Source organism: Haliotis asinina, chromosome 16, assembly GCF_037392515.1.
Source record: "Haliotis asinina isolate JCU_RB_2024 chromosome 16, JCU_Hal_asi_v2, whole genome shotgun sequence".
Classification (NCBI taxonomy): Eukaryota; Metazoa; Mollusca; class Gastropoda; order Lepetellida; family Haliotidae; genus Haliotis; species Haliotis asinina.
Genome location: NC_090295.1, coordinates 45,088,123 through 45,106,312, shown reverse-complemented (window position 1 = coordinate 45,106,312; position 18,190 = coordinate 45,088,123). Strand labels below are relative to the sequence as shown.

At 39.4% G+C, this 18,190-nt stretch overlaps 1 protein-coding gene across 1 annotated transcript; it reads right to left on the bottom strand.

The window, feature by feature from the left end:
• Positions 1-986: 986 nt before the first annotated feature.
• Positions 987-13,619, bottom strand: LOC137268521 (uncharacterized). The gene is made up of 2 exons (XM_067803091.1): positions 13,531-13,619; positions 987-2,310 (listed from the first exon to the last, which is right to left on the bottom strand). Exons 1-2 carry the CDS (start codon positions 13,542-13,544, stop codon positions 1,668-1,670), a joined length of 657 nt encoding a protein of 218 aa, XP_067659192.1. The 5' UTR covers positions 13,545-13,619; the 3' UTR covers positions 987-1,667.
• Positions 13,620-18,190: the final 4,571 nt, after the last annotated feature.

Below are 18,190 nucleotides of genomic sequence, written 5' to 3'. Positions count from 1 at the left end.
ATAAAGTTGATATAATTGCGAGGAAAATTGGTAAAAGTATGTGGAAGCTAGAAACAAATTAAAATCAACAAGAAAAAGGAAAATCTAGGAAAACAGTTGTCAGAAGACTTGTGCCAGGCTGCTAGATCTGTTGACTGCAAGAAATTTTATTATTTGCAAATGGTGTTAATATGTTCACTTCACTGGTCTTCAGTTAAATTTCTCCATCAATTTTGCACAAGATGGGATTTAGAGAAGACACAAATGTTCTTACTTTTAGAAATGTCTATGAAAAAAGAAAGAAAATGTACTATAGAAATGTAAAAACTTAAATGTATTTCATATTCTATATACTTTGGTTTGATATTTTCCTCAAGTTTAAACTGGTCAACAGCGTGTAAAAGTTTGGCAACAAAAGCATCTAAGGCAGCCTACCTTGTTTATAATTTATTCAAAACTAATTCTTTAGAAAATGCTTGTACCATCTTTGATTGTAAAATAATATCTATTCTTTTGTAGGATATGGCTCAGATATGTGGGGCATGACTTATTTACTTTGCTTAGAAAAGGTACAAACTAAACTTCTAAAATGATTTGTAAATCTTAGTAAATTTGCTTCTAATAAGGCAGTATATGGAGAAACTGGTAGATGTAGTATGTTTGTGTTCAGCAGAATAAGGGCAGTTAAATATCGGTTAAAGCTGGTAAAAATGCGTTATTTAAGGTATCCTAAATCATGTTATATTTTTTATGAAAAACAAGATGAGATTGGTAAAGTTAACTGGGTGTCTAATGTTAGACTATTTATCTTTTCTATTGGATTTTCCTATGTATGGCTTGCCCAAGGGGTTTGCAATGAAGACTGTTTTATAGCACTTTTTCAAGCAGCGCCTTTGTGATATTTTCACGCAACAGTGGTTTATATCCATCAGTACTTCTAGATATTTACAATATTATGCCTGTCATAAGTCTTTGCTTGAACCAGAAGTGTATATTTCAAATTTCCATTTAAAATCTTTGATTAGAGCTTTATGTAAATTAAGAATTGACTTTTCACGATTTCTGTATAAATAGGGCACGTAACAATTTCTACAGGATTTAAAACTTGATCTGTTCAAATTGTACTACAGGCGCTATAAAGGATGAGTTCGATGTCATATTTGGATGCACCAAGTATCTACGTTTGCGAAAAACAGTATATGCCAATTCTTTCAAACAATATGACAGACTAACATTCTCTGTCAGATTGGGTAAACTCTTAAGAATATTTTGATTGCTAAGTCTGTAGGTCAGTAGCAATTTATCTCAACTATTTTTCACTGTGCGTTGCCATAAATGTAACCATATGTTCACGTGACTTGCAGAATAGTTTGTCACCAGAACAATTTTAATACAGTCCTTAAGGCCAGAATTACGGAATAGTCTGTATCTGAATCTGACTTGATGGGAAAATACATGTCAGGGAAATTTTTGGGAATAAAAACATTCCTTGTTACAAAATACACAGCGTTGAAAACAGCATGTGAGGCATAAATGTCGTGAATGTCACTGCAGGCAGAAACAAAAATAGTGCTGGAAAAGTGAAAAAACAGGCTATAACATAATGTTGTTTCATATACAACATACTCAAAGTTATGATGAGTGCCAACTGCCGAAATAAATAATTCGGAATGAGGAATATGCAGGCACTAACGAGAGAACAGATGATTTTCTCTCCTTTTCTGATGAAATTCTTGGATTTTTTTCAGTCGATTAAGAAGAAGCTCAATATCAGATTCGTACTTCTTGTAGGCCTTTTGATCTGGACGAGCAATGAGACATATTTGCTTGCGTTTCTCTGCGCACTCCTCTGTGAAAAGTTTGCAGTCTTCAGCTGTAATTGTGCCTTTGACAGCAGCAGCAAGGAAAGCTTTGATCCGTAATTCTAGTTCTTGCCACTCGGCCGCAGCTTCGTTGTACTTCTGAGTCTTCTCGTCGTACCATGCTCCAATAACACTGTCTATGGCTTTCACCATACCAAGGAAGGCAACCAGGAAAATTCCAGTTCCAATTAAATATGGGAAATACTCGGACTGCGAAATGACCTTGAAGTAGTTCTCAACAACTTTCTCCAATACTTCACTACCTACAAAAGCGGCAATCAGTGATATCCCACCAGACACTGCTGTTCCAGCACATCTGATTTTGAAACCTGTTTCCTCACATTCACTCGATGAGGCGTAGCACATAGGAGCTGCTCTCATACATCTCGCCTCAATATCTCTGAGGTTCATGATACTTCTCTGTATGGCAGTGTTCTCATCTTCTGCTGGACTGTAGTAAGAATCACCCCTGCAAAATAAACCTTTATTTTGAACAGGTCAAAAGACATTCTGTGTATATTGCATAGAAAATAACGTAACAATGTTGTATCATCATAGAATAACAAGCCAAACACGATGTTCAAATTTCAAGAAGTGTTGGGTATAATACTTGGGACTGGGAAAGACATTTAGGTTTTCTTTATAAAAACGATCATATAAAACGGAATAACTTGGTCATGTTTCGTAGTTATTCTTAGTTAATTCCGTTACCCTGGATACGTTTGTTCAACAGAAAATGTGTTGGAGTTAAGCCATGAAAGACTCATATCATTTGTCAAACTTGGGTTAGTTGACAAATGTGTCCTCGCATTATGATGCATGTCAGATTGTGTTTATCATTTATGAAAAAGATGGAATGGCGAAATTGTACCGGGAGTATACGCAATAGTGGTACGGGTTCAGGTCCTTCCATAAAGCCTTAATTAGGTTAATCAAAGCTTCCAGTTTGATATTCACCGACAACTCTTAGCAAAATGTCCGCTGTGGTCACAATCTCAACAGGGGAGAAAGAATATCCTTACTAACATTTCAGGAAATCTTTTGAGACCAGACGCGATACGCAATACCAGGGATGTTGCCATCGCCCTTTCAAGATTGTGAAACGGGACAGGGATTTTGATTGTCTTTGGGTTGATTTTGAGCTTCAAGTTTCACATCTTGGGTGTTTCATCTCTGTACTTATTGGTGACATGGCAATAATCTCAGAATCGCTGCACCGCGGTTCGTCACAATCATGGCAGTGTGTGTTGTAGTTTTGAGCTCACCAGTCATTTTGATGTGCATGTGAGAAATTATTTCAGGTATGGTGGGACCTCTATACACCATGGATTCATGTTCTTGTGTTTTGTGTTTATCCAGGGATTGAACGACAATGATGAATTCTTGCTGAAATAACCTCCCAGTCCACATTCCCTCACATGGAGTTGTTTCTCCCTGGGAAGTTTGACATGTTCCATGTCGAGTAATCCTCAGGCTGGAGTTACCAATCATATCACGTTTTGCAGTTGTTTTCAGTTCTTATTGTTGTTATATATATCAGTGTATGAAAACATTTCTCTAACTGAAAAATATATAATTATATTCTAGCGCAAAGTCAAATCTCTAACAGACTGATTTATAGTCAGACAAGAAGTCCAATTTGACTGTAACCACATGCAAAGTCACATCTCTAATTCTCTGAATTCGGGAAATTTTCATTGTGAAATTAAAGACAGGTAACTCCATCAGCCTTCATGCTGACTTATTGAAGTGTACATAAACTCTCTCCTTAAAGGGGAATATGAGAAAATTGAAATAATTTGCTGTGAAAGATGAAGTTATCAAAAACACATACCCAAAGTTTCAAGTACAAATCAGGAATATTGACGTCTTAATCGCAAAAACAGTTTCTGTTATCTCAGCTTCGGCCATTATGCATATTCCGCTGGAAGTCACGCGACCTTTCCGCTCGTGACGTCAAAGACCACGCGTTCCAGTAATGCAAGTCGTGTTGTTTCCGTCGTTTCAGCAAATAGTACGATAGTTTATTCAGTTGCCTGGGGATGCATGGAATGATCGGACAATGAAACCATTGTATCCGTTTTTCAAGTATAACGACAGATTTAGGCAAGAGAAATAGTCCGTTCATTCCGAGTCAGGAGCCCTTACTTTCAACACCAGTTGATATCGGAATGCCCTCATCACAGTCACACTATATTAAAGTACACTGAAAACATCTGTGTGTTTGAACTGTAATACCATCATTTATGTAAGTCATCTGTTCAAACAGATTAATAAGAACAAATACAAATACAATTACAAATGTGTAACAACACTTTCGCATGAAGAATCCGTGATATATATTCCCAGATTTGTACATCCACAATTTTAAGGAATTACTCGACTTTAGAATTACAACCTGAAATAAAACCTTACCTATTGCGGAATGGACATGTTAGGTCCGTTTTATGTGAAAGAGGGAAGAAAGGAACAAAAGTGCTATGGCGCTGTTTAGTGTGTAGGGCAGTACACATTCAGGTCACTCACACACTGTCCATGGATTTATTCATAAGTGCGCTGAGGAGGTTCATCGCTGTGAGAGGACCTGTTCGCCAGTTAAGATGTGATCAGGGTATGAACTTTGTGGGAGCTCAAGGAGAACTGTGTGATCGTGATTTTGCTGTGAATCCGCCCAGTGCTAGTCACATGGGGGGAGCATCGGAAATACAGATTCGTTCGATCAGAAGTGTACTCTGTAACCTCATGTCACAAGTCAGAAAGCAACTGGATGACGAAGGTCTACAGACCTTAATGTCTGAAGTAATGGCGAGAGTGAACAGTCGGCCATTAACAGTGGACACCTTGTTTGATCCAAACTCATCTGTACCCTTATCTCCAAACCATCTTCTCGCCACTAAATCAAACATTGTCTTACCGCCTCCCGGCAATTTTCAAAAGGAGGATATGTGTTGTCGTAAGCAGTGGAGACGTGTCCATCACTCTGTCAATGAATTTTGGCACAGGTAAAGAAGAGAGTTTGTACAGAATCTACAAGAACGCCAGAAGTGGTTACGACCACGTAAAACTCTGAGAGCTGGTGATAATAATGAAAATAATAATAATCGTCAGGCTCCCCATTGTTCTCGGTGCCCTTGGTTTGGTACCTCCTGATCTCTTGGCGCAGATGAGGAGAGTGCCCGGGTTCTCCACCGGGAGCACAGCCGTTCTGACAATCTGGGTAATGCAGAAGGCTGCAGTGTTGGGGAGCCTTCATATTCTCCGAAAAGTTCTTGGTGGGTTCCACTAGGCAGTGTTTCCTGGGAGAAGTCCCATTCGCTGTCTGGGCTGCGTGTAGAGGAGGTGAGGGCCCTGAGCTGATGATGAGCTTGACCAGCCTGACTGTGCCAGGATCACCCGAACCCTCTCTGCTGCATTTCAATGTTTTTAATCTGTAAAACATAATAACCAATAAAACCAAATGAAATTATTTATATCATTGAATTTTCTGTCCCTTTTGACAGCAATGTGATTGGCAAGATTCAGGAAAAGCATGATAAAAATGCGGACCTCGCCTTTGAAATGTCTCGCTTGCATCCCAAGTACACTGTCGTCAGGCTCCCCATTGTTCTCGGTGCCCTTGGTGTGGTACCTCCTGATCTCTTGGCGCAGATGAGGAGAGTGCCCGGGTTCTCCACCGGGAGCACAGCCCTTCTGACAATCTGGGTAATGCAGAAGGCTGCAGTGTTGGGGAGCCTTCATATTCTCCGAAAAGTTCTTGGTAGGTTCGACTAGGCAGTGTTTCCTGGGAGAAGTCCCATTCGCTGTCTGGGCTGCGTGTAGAGGGGGTGAGGGCCCTGCGCTGATGATGAGCTTGACCAGTCTGACTGTGCCAGGATCACATGAACCCTCTCTGCTGCATTTCAATTCTAATCTGTAACACATAATAAGAGTATCTGCATAGTGCTGACTTCTACCACACAAAGGCAATGCTAAAAGCGCTGACAAGTCACAGTTAATATGCACAAGATAATCCACGGATTTATGAAACATATTTTTGAAACCGGTATGTTTTGAGTCTCTTTTCGAAGGGCGGCAGAGTTGGCACTAGTTTTAGATGAAGGGGCACAGTGTTCCAGAGGGTAGGAGTTGCATACTGAAAGGACTTTGCATCAACTGATTTGAGTTTATAAGAAGGTGCGCACAGGAGAAACTGATCGTTGGAGCGTAGAGTTCTGGAAGGAGTGTACAGCGTCGTGAGGTCTTGAAGGTAGAGTGGTCCCATGTTGTGAATTGGGAAGTGAGAATCAGTGTTTTCAATTTGATTCGTTCACGAATATGAGGCCAATGGAGAGATCGTAGATTGGGTGATATATGACACGATGGCTTGCTTCTTGTTATAATACGGGCAGCAATGTTCTGAAACTTTTGTAACTTATTGATCAATTCATCTGAAACTCCAAACAATAAACTGTTACAGTAATCTAGGCGAGAGAGGACTAAAGTTCTCATGAGACATGCTGTAGCATCTTGTGTCATCAGATGGCGAATGGATCCAATGTTTCTCAAACGGAAGTAGCAGCATTTGCATAAGTGTGAAACTTGAGTTTCCATAGAAAGATTGCAGTCAATATGAACACCTAAGTTCTTTAGTGAAGATCTTATAACCACAGCAGATTGGCCAATGTGAAGCTGCTTAGTGCCACATTTCTTTAGTCTTGAAGGTGGTCCTACCAACAGTGCTTCTGTCTTGTCATCATTCAACATCAACATGTTCGATGATATCCGATCATCAGCTCTCGATCTTGGAAATAACTGTTTTTTCTTCCTTTATATCAAAATGGTCTACTAGCTGTGAATTATCAGCAAAAAAGTGTTGGGCAACCTGCTGTTGGGAAATGATATGTCCCAGTGGTCTCACATACATTGTATATAATACTGGTGGTAAGACAGAGCCTTGTGGCACACCGCAGGTCAGAGACATATCGTCGGATCGCACGTTGCCAATTTGGACTGCTTGAACTCTGTCCGACAGGTAAGATTTGAACCATGACAGTGCTGTGCTGCTCACGCCATACTCCCGGTGAATGCGATCCAGTAGTCCTTGATGGTCAACCGTATCAAATGCAGCAGAGAGGTCCAAACACACCATCATAGCCACTGAACCAGAGTCAACAGTCATCTTAATCTGGTGAAGGACACAGTTAGACTTGTACCCAGATTGATATTTATCAGTTAGGGAAAAGGTCACCATGTGTTCCAAAAGTTGGATTTTTACAACTCTCTCCAGGACTTTGGATACAAAAAGATAAGTTAGATACTGGCGTGTAACTTTTTAGGATGTCTGGATCAAGGGAAGGCTTCTTGATTGTAGGCTTAATGACAGCTTTCTTGAAGCTAACTGGAACCACGCCGGCTGACAAGCTCAAGTTGACAATTTTGGTTATAATGGGTAGCTCACAATCAATGATTTGAAGAAGTAACTTGGTTGGAAAACAATCTAAGCTACACCAGGTTGGTTTTGTGTCCTTGATGATCTTGCGCAGTTCATTAACAGTCACTTCATGAAAGTTACTGAAATGTTCACCTTTATATTCACTGTGAGACAGGTTATCACGGAATGAGCCAAATTTTGCACGTAAACTAGCAAAGAAGGATGGGAAACTGTTTGCAAGAGTGGTAAGGTCACATCTTTTTAGGTAATATGACATCTTGTTATCTACCTAAAAAGCCATTAAGTTTCGAGAACAGCAGTTTGGGATCACCCTCAGATTGGATGACTGCCCTGTTTTTATAATGGATGATAATCTACCTCGTAATCCGTGGAAGATCGCACGTGTTTGCGAAACTTACACTGGTAAGGATAATCCTGTGCGTAGAGTGAAGGTGGTTGTTGGAAACAGAGACCTGACAGCTAGTTGTAAAAGACTTGGACCTATGTCTTACTTGGAGAGACCAATTAAAAAATTGGTTTTGTTGGTGGATAGGGACGAGTAAAATGACTGTGAAACCAGTAAAATTAGAGAGTCCTGATTTGGGGAGGGAGGGGGCAGGTGTAGCCGGTAGCGTGGGGAGTTGTCTCTCTTGGACCTTTTTTTGCGCATGCAGAGTTTGTCTGTGCGTCCCCTTCTCTGCAACCCGTACAATTTCACCTCAGCATGTTCAGTTGGGAATTCGTCAGTTAAATGCTCTGTCATGACTGTACAGTAACCAAGAAGAGAAATAAATTCATGTGCGCAAAGAAGATGTGTTTTATTGTGAGCACGGAACACTCAGAGATAATTTCTTTTCATTAAGTACATGAGATGACATCAGAATACATCTGCTGCATGGGCTTTGCAATGACAATAGTGACATTTCACGCCTACATGTACACCTCATATTTCATATGTGTAATTCACTAAACCTTTTCTGATGATTATGCCTCAATATTTGGTGGCACGTTTCCTGTGGCAGGTTTCCTTTTTCCCCAGAGGCACATACTTGCAATTACATTGTGCACATTTTTCATCTTTTTTATACATATAAATATTTTTTAATCTAATTGTTTGGCAATTTACATGGTCATCCCTGGACCCAGTGCGACAAAACTCAGCTCACAATTTTTTTTCCCAGGAAGGCTGTGTAACACTGAGGATGTGTGGCTTTCTCGCATAGAGGTTCGAGTCTTCTGCTGAAGAGTTAGCATTCTTTCATGGTGTCGTCAAAATTCTTGCATATTCCTCACAGCCTGGTTTTTGTGCATGACTAACGTTTTTTGGCTTACTTGGCTCCTGCTGCCTGCAATTTTCTCCACGGGGAAAATATGATGTTTTCGTTCTGCTTCCACTTCAGCCATATTCGATGTTTGTAATTTTGAGATGAGATAATTGCTGCTGGAAAAGACGAGGCCACTGACTAAAATGTGGCCATTGTCTTATTATTGTATACATGTTTATATTACTTTCAAACAATGTTCGGTATAATTCCGTGTTTCATGAGAACATCCCTGGTGGGCATCACCATCCCTTATTTCATGAGGAGCATGTCCATGTCCTGCATGTCGAAAGTGAGTTTGATTATTGGTTGTTTCAAAGTCATTGTTTTGTTAAGACCAGTGGCCACGGCTGTGTGATATGCATTGTTAACAAATGCTTTTCATTGGAACATTCAGCATATAAATAATTTCTTTTTATTCATAATATCATGTTTGTATTTACTGCTAATTGTGGTTGTCTACTGTGTTGGTTTTGGCTGATTTTTAATATTATATTACGTAGCAGCGACCAATACTTTTGCCATAGCAGTTGCAGCAGTCCACAGGGTAAAAAATGCACATTATTTTTATAATGCTTGGCTTAACCACCTTTTCTACTGGCGGCAACTTTTTAAGGATTCTTGGTGACTAGTACTGGTGGTGTTGCCTCCTCTGTGGTGTTACCGTTTCCCCTTGTTGCATGGCAGCATCCATGTTGTATATCATCATTATAATTTTTTTTCCTCTTCAAACTGACAATGCTTTGTCGTGATGATTGCCGCAGTTACTGGAGACAAAAACATGCCATATCTGTGGTACAGCATGCAGCTGATGGCTCTCAAAGCATGTTCGAATAACCGATCTTTCTTGAGAGCTTCCCACTGCAAAATTACCCGGTAGATGAATCCACTAGGGAGAAATACATTTTTACATTTTGTTTCCCTCTAGTGGATTGTTGTCGACTGCACTCTGCCCCTTTTTTTAGACACCTTAGCGAAAGTTTTCAAGGTATCTCAGAAGCAGTTTGCCATTGGATTAAGTTGACAAGTTAATTCAAACTCAAAATACAGTGATGCACCTTCACTATAAAACAAGCCATCACCCGTCTAGCAACTGGGGGCCCGATAGGAAAGAGTTCAATTTTTCTACCTGATTTTGTCAATGCTTATTTTGAATGATGAATTTCCGATGATGAACCCATCAGGTAGTAATGGTTTGGCATAACTGATGTTCGTCGGATTTCATCAGCCAATCAGGTGTGAGCTCTATTTAAACTCATCTATGTTCGTTTTGCACCTAAGGTTCGTAGCTTTGTTCCCACGGTCCTAAAAATAACCTGGTCGAGAAGCTCGCCAGCCATTTTTCTACTCAATGAATGATGTACAATCAAATAATAACACAAAGACGATACCTATTTGTGGTCTCTACTACACTAGTGACTGCTTGCTATGTCCAGCATACATTTCAGAGACTCCAGTAAACAATTCTTAGAATTGAAGCGTGAGGATGAGTTAAGAAGGTAATGTATCTCCCTTCTTAACAATTTCCTTGATGGCTTGTACAAAACTTCCATTGTCTATATTGAGTTGCACGTCCATAATCACGTACAAATATAAATTTAATTGGCAGGCTGGGTCATCAGCTTTTTTGTGATTTGGATGGCGATCCCCATGCTGCTTTTGTTGATGTGGCATCCACTACAGTCTGTCGTCGTCCATGGATCACATGTCCAGACACAGCGCGTGCTTAGTGGTCACATATTCCTCAATCGTAGATAGATCCAGTTCTTTCACATTTCACTTGATGACCGGTACTTTTTTGTCATTCCATCCAACGGCTGGTGAGCCTTCATGTCATGGCTGAACAGCTGGTTGGGCATGTCCTCGATGGTCACTTCCATTTTTGTGATCGTATTCTGCCACAGGTATGTTCAAGATGCCATTCATCGATTGTGCCGGCAGGTGCAGGTCGATTTTCCACAGTGAGTCACTCTCATTCATGACAATCGTCTGGTGCAGCATGACTCATCCAGGATATACAGCCGAGCTGCTTTACAGTTAACAGATGCCTTGATAGGCCATGTTATTGCCGTTGCTCCCTCGCTTTAGATGTCCATCTATCAGCAATCTGTTATCTTTGCTCATCACCTCATTGTCACTGATTTTGATGGTGGTTGTAATGACGATGACACACACGAGTTTGCGTTTATCGTTGTTGGAAGTGAAAGTGATTTTAAGCTCCAGTCAAGCCATGCCGGGGTTGATGGTGTTGCTTGCGCCCAAGTTGTGAAATCAAGCAGCATTTGGCTTTGATTGATCGTGCTCGGATTGTTGGTGATGATCAATGACTAATGCATAGCTTTTCTAAAAGGATCTAGAGTTCTTCTGCATTGCGACATTGTGTTACGAGAGTGTATTTTCTGTAAATTGTATTATTAATTAAGTAATAATTATCCCCCGCAACGCATTTGCGGGGGGTATTAAAATGCACCCCGTATGTGCACATTTATCTTTCCCGGAGCAGAACTCTAAAACTGTTCAATATTTCTTCACCAAACTTGATACATAGATTGGTCTAGTGGTGTACTTGTGCCTTTTCATAGTTTTGGAATTCTGAATAAAATATTTCCACGTCAACAAGTTTGACTTCGACTGAAATTGGAGGTAATGCGGTGGATATTTATGACTGTGTCTTTTTGTTATCATTGGATCACACCGTTTAGTGTTTTGAATGATAATTATTATGGGTCCCATTCCGTATCATAAATGTTCAGTACTTTTCGTATTTTGGCAGCAGGCTTTAAGGAACTGATCTAGAGTTGCCTCCCTTGATAAATTCTTTACTTCCAGGAGACTTCTACAGTTCTAGAGCAATCTACGTTGATAGCGATGGTCGTATGTGCGCGAACTTTCAGGAAATGTTGACGGTATATACAAAGGCTAGTTGCCGTGATGTCGACATGGATACACACAGATTTACTGGAGTACACATCATCAGTCTCCATCAACGCTTAACCTACATAACCGCTGCCTGACCACTTACTGTGTTGCATTCTGCACAACTGTTTCTCACTCTCATATCAGGACTTCGGTGAGTTGACATTATATTTGTGACCCATTACTTTAGAATTGACTCAGTTGTATTGTACATGAAACCTCTCTTGTGAATCTGTATATTTTTACCTTTGTTTGCTCAATATAAAGTATCATTGAAACTATCAAACTTGTCAGTGTTATATTTTGCTGGTTCTGAGGGGATTTCTTACACCTTTTGTTACAGCAAATTTTTAACCGTAACAATTGTTATATACATGTATAAGTGTGTGTTTAATATATTAAAATAATAGCCAAAGGCAGCAACAATTTGTAATTGGCGATTTTAGTGATGCCATCCATTCTCTGCTTGACTGTGCAGAGGTGGACACCTCTTTTATTGATGATGTCATAAGCAGCGAGATCTTGAAGATCACTGTGAACGAATATTACAATACATTAACGCAGGATAAAAAGTTACATCAAACCCACACGTGACTACACCGAGTTTATGATGGTGAAGGCAAACTGCGACTGAGACTTTGTGGTCACTGTCTTGCCTTCATTGCGTCAACTTCATCCAAGATGAATTAAATTACAAATGACTTTCCACAAAGACCACCAAAGCACCACAAACTGAATGGACTGAGTTAGATTGAGACAGTTTGCGAGACGTACTGCAACGCACCAAAGAAGCATCGGATGGACCCCTTATAGCAATCGTGAACTGCAAAAGGTTAGACAAAGTCATGCAAACCATACATAGATTGCTGGTGCAATGGGTCCACTGACACAGCAAATTCACTACAGAGACAAGTCTAAAACATTCAATAACATCTTGAGCATACAGTGAACAAGTTTCAATGAATCACAAAACAGATTTCTAGTACAATACAGTCGAGTCACAAATGTCAGATAATGGACCACAAATATCAATTATTTACTCACCTGAGCGTTGACATTTACAATGGGAGCTTGATTACAAAGTCAGTGTTCAGGTAAGCTGTGTCAAATGATAGAGTGGCGCTGATTTAGACAAAGGCGGACAGACGACTATAGGCAGATGTGCACAATTCCAGTGTATTACGAATAGGTCTGTGTTAGTCCACGTGTGATTTTCCGTGTCCAACAACACAACAACCAGCCTTTATTTATACGACACACAAAAACAGCAGAGAAAACTCTAGCAACATGTCTCTCCCTTGCCATTCACTTAAAACTTTTTCGTGAAGGAAGTAAACAATAGACTGTCAGGGGCAGGTAACTCTGGAACACTATCAAAAAGAGGCCTGTCGCTAAAAAACTGCCCCTGGCAGTCTATTGTTTACTTCCTTCACGAAAAAGTTTTGATACGAAATGTGACCCACAACTATCACTCACAACTCTAAACATTGTGAACCAGTAATAACTATCACTTAATAAACGATAATACAATTTACAGAAAATAGTGTCTTGTAACACTTGTCAGCGTTCTGACAGCTTAGAGCTTCATCATATCGACCTTGGTCATCTTGGAGTGCTGACACCATCATCATCTGTCCAGCTAGGCAGACTGGATAAAATTGATCTGACGTCAAAACTGGCAGTCTGCCAAAGTGTCTTCATGTTTTCTTGAACTTAGACTTAGACTGTTTATTTTCACCTTTTGAGATTGGGCTAGGGGAGTTGCCTTAACATCAGGGAGTGGTTGAAGGGAGACAGATGTGCTGTGTTTGAAAATCTGATCTGTGCAAATTGACAGTCTCCATTATTCATAACCTTATACTACGTGGTCGGATTTTAATGAACTTCAAGGATTTAAGTATAACATTACCATATTTACATATTACCTCCCTTTGAAAAAGGTAAACACGAGGCTGACCGAGAGAATTCTACGTTATTGGCGATGGTCGTAAGTGCTCGAAGGTTTGTCTGTATATACTAAAGTATGTATTAATATACGTACCTGTTAGTGTCCATATCTACCGAATCAGCTTGAACTCAGTAAAATCTATTGCAGTGTTTCATCTACTTCATGAATGCACATGCCCAGAACTGATCTGACGTCAAAACTGGCAGTCTGCCGAAGTGTTTTCATGTCACCTAGGTAAATACTGGTAACCCTCCTGCTGTACACTCAGATGAGATAAGAATATTGTTAAGTTTATTAACAGCACTGCATTGATATCTGACTGTAAGAAAATTATCCAGGACACTGGGAGATCTCAAACGTTCGTTGTAGCTTGATGATGCTGGTTCCAGTTGCTTGTATCTTGTGACTGGTGTAAGTCTAGTCTAGATCTTGTGACTGCAAGCAATTTTACAACGCCCTCTCCGAAGAAAAAAAACGAACATTCTCCATTATCAGCTGATGCTTTTACTATATTAAATCCCTATTAAATCCTAAAAATCCTAAAGAGGATAAGCTTTTGATTCTCACGTTAATAATTTTACAGGAGGCATAGATCAGTTACTTTCTGATCCTGTCTCTCAGAAATTACAGAGGATGATGGGATTACACATGAATTCTTGCTCACGAATTCTTCAAGATGGAACATTCATCGTTGTTGTGTTTTCTAAATCTATTGTTTAACACAATGTTGAATACAGGAATATTTCCTGAATCCTGGAATTCTGCATTAATTATGCCATTATTTAAATCAGGAGCTGCTGCTGATCCCAACAATTATAGGGACATATTTCTTTTAAATCAGGAAAAATGTTCACATCCGTCCCAGATAAACGTCTTCAGCAACAGCTAAATGTTCTCCTTCAATTTTGCACTAGATGGGGTTTAAGCGTGAATTTAGAGAAGAAACAAATGTTCTTGTTTTAGAAATGGCGGTGTTTTAAAAAAGGAAGAAAATGGTACTATATATGGAAATGTAAAACTTACATGTATTTCATATTATGTATACCTTGGTTTCATATTTTCCCCAAGTTTAAATTGGTCAACAGCGTGTAAGAATTTGGCAACATAAGCATCTAAGGCCGCCTACCTTGTTTATAATTTAATCAAAACTAATTGTTTCCAAAATGTTTGTACCATCTTTGACTGTAAAATAATGCCTATTCTCTTATATGATATGGCTCAGACATTTGGGGTGTGAATAATGTTTATTGCACAGAAAAGGTACAAACTACATTTCTAGATGTAGTATGTTTGTGTTCAGCAGAATAAGGGCAGTTAAATATTGGATAAAGTTGCTAAAAATGCTTTAGTTAAGGTATCCTAAACAATGTTATATTTTTTTATGAAATCACAAGATTGTCTTGATATTTCTATGTATGACTTGCCCAAGGGGTTGGAAATGAAGACATCGCCTTTGTGATAGTTTTATGCAAGAGTGGTTTATGTAAATCAGTACTTCTAGATATTTACAATATCATAAGTCTTTAACTAGAAGTGTATATTTAAAATTTTATTTTAAAATCTTTGATTAGAGCTTTATGTAAATTAAGAATTGGCTTTCACGATTTCTGTATAAATAGGGCACTTAGGCATTTCTACACACTATGAAACTGATTTGATCTCTTCAAATTGTACTACAGGTGCTATAAAGGATGAGTTCCATGTCATGTTTGGATGCACCAAGTATCTACGTTTGCGAAAAAGTATATGCCAATTCTTTCACACAATATAACAGACAAACATTCTCTGTCTCATTTGTTAAAATCTAAGAATATTTTGATTTTGTCTGTAGGTCTGCAGCAATTTATGTCAAACATGTTTTCACCGTGCGTTGCCATAAATGCAACCATATGTTCACGTTACTTGTGGAATAGTTTTTCACCACAACAACTGTAATACAGCCCTTAAGGCCAGAATTACGGAATAGTCTGAATCTGAATCTGACGTGATGGGAAAATACATTTCAGGGAAATTCTTGGGAATAAAAACAATCCTCGTTACAAAATCCATAGCGTCAAAAACAGCAGGTGGGGCATAAATGTCGTGAGACAGAAAAACTAGTGCTGGAGAATAAATAGGCTATAACATAATGTTGTTTCATATACAACATACACAAAGTTATGATGAGTGCCAACTGCCGAAATCATTCGGAATGAGGAGTGTGCAGGCACTAACGAGAGAACGGACGATTTTCCTTTTTCTGATGAGACCCGTGAAGGTCCCGAGGTAGAACAGGCCTTCAGCAACCCATGCTTGCCATAAAAGGTGACTCTGCTTGTCGTAAGAGGCGACTAACGGGATCGGGTGGTCAGGTTCGCTGACTCCGTTGACACATGTCATCGGTTCCCAATTACGCAGATCGATGCTCATGTTGTTGATCACTGGATTGTCTGGTCCAGACTCGATTATATACAGACCGCCGCCATATATCTGATACACTGATTCACAACAGAGGTTTCTATTACAATGTAGCTGAATCAAATCTAAAGTAATGGGTCACAAATATTATAACAACTCACCAGAATAATGGTTTAAAGGTTATACTGAATGTTACATGCTAAGCGGTCACTCTTGGATGTAGGTCGATGTTGACAATCAGACGAAGAGGCAGGCAGGTGTAGATAGGCCGAATGAGGAACACCGTGTAAATAAAGTTCAGTTCAGTTCAGTTCTCTATATGTTCTTCTCAGACTGCAAGAACACTGTTTTCCAAAATTCAATTCTAGTTTTGTCTAAAGTTTTCTTTAAGTCAGAATATGTTAAAGGTCATATACAACCGAAAAAAAAACAACCAGAATTAAAGCACAATTATCACAAATTCATGACACATAACATACTATACATTGCTGACTGTGGCATCAAAAAAAGAAAATGATATGCGTTCAATTGCGAATCACAATTGCAATATTTAGTACTTGGGTTTAGTTCCCTCGAAATAAAGCACCCAGGAGACCGGACGCAGTCAGAGAGGGTGGGTGTGCACTGAAGTGTAACGAAGTCTTTGCTTGGCTGCTTCATTTGCCTATACAATTGCTTATTCTGTGTGTATAGAGATAGTCTATTTCACTGACATTTTAGAAGCATGGTGAGTAAGAAAAGTAAGATTCTTAATGGATAATAGCTTCTTTTATTGTATACCTGGCTTCTGTATGGATTCTCATACCGTTTTTCATTCTTACTTGATAACGGTATATGCCCTATCATATACAATAGAAGAAGTTGTTAGCCATAAGGAATGTATTTAGGGATACTGGGTTTTGTAAATACGTCACCTCTGCATTTGCGTTCGATCCAACCGACAAATACTGTGATGTGAACTACTGTGTGTCTTCCGTCCACGTGCAAAACAGAACCGGTTTCAGTCCCATCCGGTCATCCGAGAAAAAAGTTTGCTACCCACAAACATATAGTATAGACCGATGGGTGTTAAGCTCCAATTGCACGTGGTCAATGATTGAAGTTGTGTATTGCATACTGCCATTAGCAGACAGACAGGCAGGCACATAGGTGTCAGTAAAACAGTTTTGTCTGACAAAAGACTGCTGAATACAATCAACATGTTTTTCTATGTTTCCATAGATACGTATTCAAACATTTCAGTTTTCAAATTGAGCAGTTTGTAACAATGAAAGTAATATTTCCAATACTGCACTTTCTTGAAAGCTTCGTTTGCAAATCTGTAACCAAGCATGGGACCAGTGTGTTTTTAATAATCTCTGCGCATGCACTTAGGGAGCAGCGCAGCACAGCTTTTGAAGCCACTTCTCACCCCGACGCTGGATTAAAATTAGTGAAAAGTTTCTCGGATTTTTTTTCATCGCGTTATTTTTCAACTTTCTACATTTGAATTCGCATTTTTGATAATTTGTTACTGTAAGTCCATAAGGTATCAGAATCTGCAACGTTGTGTTATGCATTGCATGTTAAGGTACTGTTTCAGCGGAATTTTCAAAACGTCTTCGTATTGACCATATGTAAGAAAGTGGGCTCGGTTGTGTATAGGACTAGCTTGTTTGTTGTTTAACGTCGCAATTCTCCAGTAGAAGTTGTCTGGACCAGACAATCCAATGATCAAATCATTAGCATCGATCGACGCAATTTTTTGCGTAGTGCTTGTAATTATCATTATATATTAATAAATTATTAGTACATAAACATGCGCATTGCACATTTCATGCTCAAACCGCACAAGCCTCCTGTTCATTTTTACCCGGAATAACCAAGGCTGCCTCTCAGGCACTAGAAGGTTATAGTCACCATGACATCCCACCAAGTATCCATTTTCTGCTTGTCGAACCTTGAACAAACTCACTTGCCAAAGGTGACACCACATGTGTCACACGTGCTTCGTTATGGGGCAGGACCGAAGTCCTAGTCAAGCTGCCAAACACGCTTACCTATCCAAAGACTCTCCGCACCCAATTTTGCGTACGTTCACCTGAACTGTGACCTGAGCTGCGCATGACCACGGGCCTCCACATCTGTAAAGCGTCATGTTGTTTGTAGCTACAGGCGTGTAGCAGTTATTCTTTTTTCATCAAATTTAATTTTCTCAGCTGTAAATTTGACCATCATAATTCCTCTTGTAATGCATGAACATCAATTGTGGAGAAAACTTTTTGCCAAATTAGTCAATGGCGATATATTTCAGGTTTTGTGAAAGGCTATCATATATTAGAATCGAACGATTACCACAAAGTCAACGAAAAGTCTG